This window comes from Onychostoma macrolepis, chromosome 25, assembly GCF_012432095.1.
Source record: "Onychostoma macrolepis isolate SWU-2019 chromosome 25, ASM1243209v1, whole genome shotgun sequence".
NCBI classification, from domain to species: domain Eukaryota; kingdom Metazoa; phylum Chordata; class Actinopteri; order Cypriniformes; family Cyprinidae; genus Onychostoma; species Onychostoma macrolepis.
This window is the reverse complement of record NC_081179.1, coordinates 22,840,148-22,845,704: the sequence shown is the minus strand read 5'-3', so window position 1 is coordinate 22,845,704 and position 5,557 is coordinate 22,840,148. Positions and strand designations below refer to the sequence as shown.

The 5,557-nt window shown below is 37.4% G+C and overlaps 2 protein-coding genes across 2 annotated transcripts; both read left to right on the top strand.

The window, feature by feature from the left end:
- Positions 1-3,295: 3,295 nt before the first annotated feature.
- LOC131534375 (histone H4) lies at positions 3,296-4,065 on the top strand. The gene has a single exon (XM_058767207.1). It carries the CDS (start codon positions 3,707-3,709, stop codon positions 4,016-4,018), a length of 312 nt encoding a protein of 103 aa, XP_058623190.1. The 5' UTR covers positions 3,296-3,706; the 3' UTR covers positions 4,019-4,065.
- A 142-nt stretch (positions 4,066-4,207) lies between these two features.
- On the top strand, positions 4,208-5,273 carry LOC131534362 (histone H2B-like). Its single transcript, XM_058767194.1, has one exon. The coding sequence runs from the start codon at positions 4,650-4,652 to the stop codon at positions 5,022-5,024; it is 375 nt and encodes a 124-aa protein (XP_058623177.1). The 5' UTR covers positions 4,208-4,649; the 3' UTR covers positions 5,025-5,273.
- The last annotated feature ends 284 nt before the right edge of the window (positions 5,274-5,557 follow it).

Here is a 5,557-nt window from a genome sequence, read left to right as displayed (position 1 = left end):
AAAGGCTATTAAAGTATGTCAACGTAAAGATAAGACAAAGATTTAAAGAAGATATTAATATATGACCTCACAATTATAGAGTTTTTTTGTTTGTTTTTTTAGTGTGGTCATAGAATGAGTAAACATGTTGATGGCAGCAATAGTGAGCGATGGGATAATACAACGCATTTTAGGTATACATATTAATCTAATTGCAGCCATTAGTGAAGGTTGCTCTAAAATGTTGCAATGACAAAATTACAGTAAATTTTGTAATATATTGATGGTTGTATTTTTATTAATTTATTTGTCTTTTAGTATTCCTATTAGTGTTGTATAAGGGTTGTTATGCATAATAGTAACCCTAGAATGTGATGAAACAGTTTAAAATAGCTAAGATAAACATTTTTTTTTTTTTATGACTGCAGAAATACGTTAATTTAGTATGCACACTATCCCACGTCACAGTTGTGACTGACCATAAAACACAATTTTTTCACACACTTTTCTAAAATAAATAAATAAATAGTTATTGGTTATTTCAAAGGGTTATTGATGACACACTATTTCGATATTTTCATGTCTGGGAAAATTTGGGATTGAACTGGTTAAGGTAGACTTATCTGCTGTTAGCATCACTTGATTAAATTGTTGATCATTTACAACATTTTCAGCCTATGCGTCTGGGCAATGGAATACCCGGATGACCTACTATATTTGCCAGAATCTGCTAAATATAACTCAAGTACAGGGTCATTCTACAGAAACGTCCACTTTTCTGTCCCTAGACTTTAAAGAAATATTACAATTGAAATACACATTAGGGTTACAATTTTTTATATTTTAAAATGAAACAATATGTTATTTGAACAATTACACCTTCCTGAGCCATCAATGTGGCATTATCGTTTTTAAAATTAATTATATAGAATTCCAAGTATCACAAAACTGCTCGTCCCCACAGCAGGAAAGTGCTTTATTTTGAGGTCAAAAACAGGATTTTCTACTATTTAAAATACAAAAGTCTATTCATAACTATCAAATATATGATATAAATGGCATAATAAAACAAAATGCCAAAAAAATTTTCTAAAATATATAATGAAAACAGTGGTCCCCTGGAGTCGTGTCACTGGTGCATGGCCTAGCACCTGAGTATAATAAAGTTGAGTTGAGTTGAGTTGGTGTTACCGCTGAACAAAAGTCTTTTATTTTGGAATAAAAAAATCACACTGATGACATCACTCGACTTCCTCCTTCCTATTTTCTAAACATCTATGAAAAAAAGGCCCATGTTTAGTCCACTGTTTCTTTTCAGTTATGATAAATTTTCTAATTTATCTCATGATTTCATATGAAGCTTTTAGTTGAAGTCACTGGTGTGACCTATTTATTGTTAGGGAAATGTAAAAAAACTATAATACAAATGGATTAAACTACTTAATTTAGTGAGTATACCATGATTGACAACATGTGGTTTGATACCTTGCAGCAGACATTTTTGTAAAATGCATTTTTCATGAAAATTGTCACTGGTGTTACCTTCCTTATGGATAACACCAGTGACGATCAGTATATCAGGTCTAATGCATGTCACTGGTGTTACTGTGTTACTGTCCTGTTTTTTGTCTGTCACATTAAATAAATAAAACATAATCTCCTTATTTCTTGCATTTTCTTTATTTTTCTGTAACTCTGACTACATGTGCTGATTAAATCTTTTAATATTGCTAAAGAAGGTAACACCAGTGACAAAAAAAATGATACATGTGGTCTTGAAATAATTGCACAAAAAAGCTAAAAAATATATAATTAAGCTGTCATTTATATGTATTCATAAAGTCAAAAGGTAATCTAATAATGTGGTCTAAGTTTAAATGTAAAAAAGAAATACAAATTTTAAGACATTTTGCCATACCAAAAGTGGACGTTTCTGTAGAATGACCCTACACTGAAATCAGTACAGAAGCTGTGTTCGGAATGGCACACTATACAACTCCTGTTTAAGTGTAAACCACATTTATCATCATCTGCACTTACCGTTTTCTCCACTTACTGCAGTTGTCAAAAAGAAAATAATATCATTGTTCAGTTAAAGAAGAAATTTCTCAGTGTTGATTTAGTTCTGTTCTATATGTAAAGTTCATCATAGATTATGAAATGAGTTCAATTGGGCAATATAATAGTTTACTAGTAGAAACCCTAACAAGCCTTTGTAAAAAGAACGGTCAGTACATTAATTTGTAAGGTAACAGCCTCGACAGCTGTGCAATTAATGTTCAGTGTTTGTCATGTGACGAAACTGTAGCATACTACTCTGGAACATTATTTGCTGATTATTGTGTACTGTTTCACACACTATTCTTATTATTCTCACTATTCTTACTGTTCGCTAAATATAGTAAGCAGTGTGTGCCGTGTACTAGGCAGTAAGCAAGTGTGCCATCTTGGACACAGCCAGTGACACAGGGGCTGTGTTCGAAATGCCATACTATCATACTATTCTTACTATTTCTGCAGTATCCAGTATGTATGCTCTGCATAGTATGCACATTTTCTGTTATACCCGGATGGCCTACTATATTTGCCAGAATCTGCTAAATATAACTCAAGTACACTGAAATCAGTACAGAAGCTGTGTTCGGAATGGCATACTATCATACAACTCCTACTATATTGCAGTATGCTGTGTGTATACTGTGAATAGTATGTGCATTTTCTGTATGCACGGAATGTCCGGATTACCTGCTACATTTGCTGAAATTTGATGTATGCATCTGTAGACACTGCATGGTATTTCCCAGAATGCAACGCGTTCCATGTGACGTTTGATCTTCAAATATATGAGTGAACTAGAGGCAGGGATATACATGTAAAGTACAAACTCTAAAAACAATAACAAATCTAAAAACAATATCGTTAGTAGGACATAAATATGGCACGTTTCTGATCAAGTCAAATGAAGTCACCTTTATCTCTATAGCACTTTATACAGTATAGATTGTTTCAAAGATATTAAATAATAATAATTTTGCAGCAATGTAATATATAAATAAAATATATAAATAAAAATAATAATTCAATTATGCAAACAAAATTCAATTCCGCTGTCAAGCAGTTGTAAAAGAATCGGAGTGTATTTATTCTAAGGACAACAGACCAATTCGTTGGCAGAGGCTATTTACATGAACTCCGCCCACAAATGCCTGGCTGTGATAAACAGCACTGCAAAAGTCATGAGGGTTTCTGTATCAGTGGTGCAGAGGGTAAAACGTGAGCAGTTTGCTTTTGATGCGATCGACCCGAGTTCAAATCTGCCTTTTGTCAAACTCCTGCTTCTCCTTTTTCCATCACATACCAGATCAGAAAGGCATTTTCAATAAAAATTAAGTAAATATTTGAAGTAGAAATAAAACGCCTCATTAATAATACAGTGTTATGTATGCTTAGCTGTAGCTTATTGTATACTGTTTCACACACTATTCTTAAAAAAAAAAAAAAAAATAGTAGGCAGTATGCACTGTGTACTGTGCAGTAAGCAAGTGTGCCATTTCGAACACAGCCTGGGTCTCGAATGGGTCTCACGTGATGCGGTCCAGTCCAGTGTCACGTTGCATAGCTCCGCCTTGATATGTTTCAAACAGGTCCTCTTACTGACTGTAAAGCTCGTGTTGCGGTTTATGAAGATCATTCATAAGACTAACACTCGACTCGATCGATTGCAGTAATGTCTGGAAGAGGTAAAGGCGGTAAAGGACTCGGGAAAGGAGGCGCTAAGCGGCACCGTAAAGTTCTGCGGGATAACATCCAGGGCATCACCAAACCCGCCATCCGTCGTCTCGCTCGCCGCGGCGGAGTCAAGCGTATCTCCGGTCTGATCTACGAGGAGACCCGCGGTGTGCTGAAGGTGTTCCTGGAGAACGTGATCCGCGATGCCGTTACCTACACCGAGCACGCCAAGAGAAAGACCGTCACCGCCATGGACGTCGTGTACGCGCTGAAACGACAGGGACGCACTCTGTACGGCTTCGGAGGTTAAACACGTCCGTGTTACCATAAAAACCCAACGGCTCTTTTAAGAGCCACCCATATCTTCAAAAAGAGCACTTTTTTTGTTTCTCCACCGTAAAAAGATAAACCCGTTACGGAGACACGAAGCCACACCTAGTGTTTCTGGGTTTGATTCGGGTATAGAGCCCTGTGCGCTCTTTCTTGGGTTTGACTCAATTTTTTCGGATCCGAATAATAGATCAGTAGGCAGAGAGAGCCTTCTATATTAAAATCAGTTCTGAAACATCGTGAGACATGAAGGTCGTCTTTCCTTTGTTCCACATCGATCCCCGGATGGCTTTATTTTGATACTGTTGTTTGATTTGAAGATATTTAACCAGGTTATTTTCAGATTGTGTAAACTGTGTCACAGGTAGAGGCTGCATGAAGCGCGTGGGGGAGGGGGATAATATGTAAATTTACAAGCCTACGATTGGCTGCTGTGTGTGTCCAGCGGCCCTATTTTGACCAATGAAATAGGTTTCCTTCAGTCATTGCAAGAACCGAGCAATCAGAGGAACACGATCAGACCTTCAAGATTAGCATGAGCTTTCAATAAATAGCCAGTAAGCGCGAGAAACAAAAACTGTTGTGTTGTGTTATAGTCTGTGAGAGCTAACATGCCTGAACCAGCGAAGTCTGCGCCTAAGAAGGGCTCCAAGAAGGCCGTCACTAAGACCGCCGGTAAAGGAGGAAAGAAGCGCAGAAAGACCAGGAAGGAGAGCTACGCTATCTACGTGTACAAAGTGCTGAAGCAGGTTCATCCTGACACCGGGATCTCTTCTAAGGCGATGGGGATCATGAACTCTTTCGTCAACGACATCTTCGAGCGCATCGCCGGTGAATCGTCTCGTCTCGCTCACTACAACAAGCGCTCCACCATCACATCGAGAGAGATCCAGACCGCCGTGCGTCTGCTGCTGCCCGGAGAGCTGGCCAAACACGCCGTGTCTGAGGGCACCAAGGCCGTCACCAAGTACACCAGCTCCAAGTAGAGCTCCGCTCCAGTCCCCGAGACTCAAAGGCTCTTTTAAGAGCCACCCATCTTATCACTTAAAGAGCTTTCTTATGTAGTTAAACTGAACCGTAACCGCAGACGCCATATTAGACAGTTAATTCGCACTTTGGCGTTTACCTATAACCATTCGTTTCTTTTTCTTTTTTTTCTTGAAAGCAAAAAATAAAAAATACTCAAAGGCAATTTAAATATTTAATTGAAATGCCAGTCTCCGTTAAATCTCATCAACTCCAAATAAATGTTATGTTTATTTAACTTCTCCTGATCTGAGTTTTCATGTTTACAAATCTCATTTGCAAGTGTTTTGTTCACCAAAAAACAAAGCGTGTGCTTTAAATTGATCAGACAAGCCTTGGGTATATTTTTCACTGGGTTACACATTTTCCATTTAAAAATTCCATACTTTTCCAGACTCAAATTTCTAAACCTCTCGGTAGATTTTCAGAACATATTTAACATAAATGGTTCATAGACTATTATTGTAAGCTTTATATTTGGTATATAGTACAG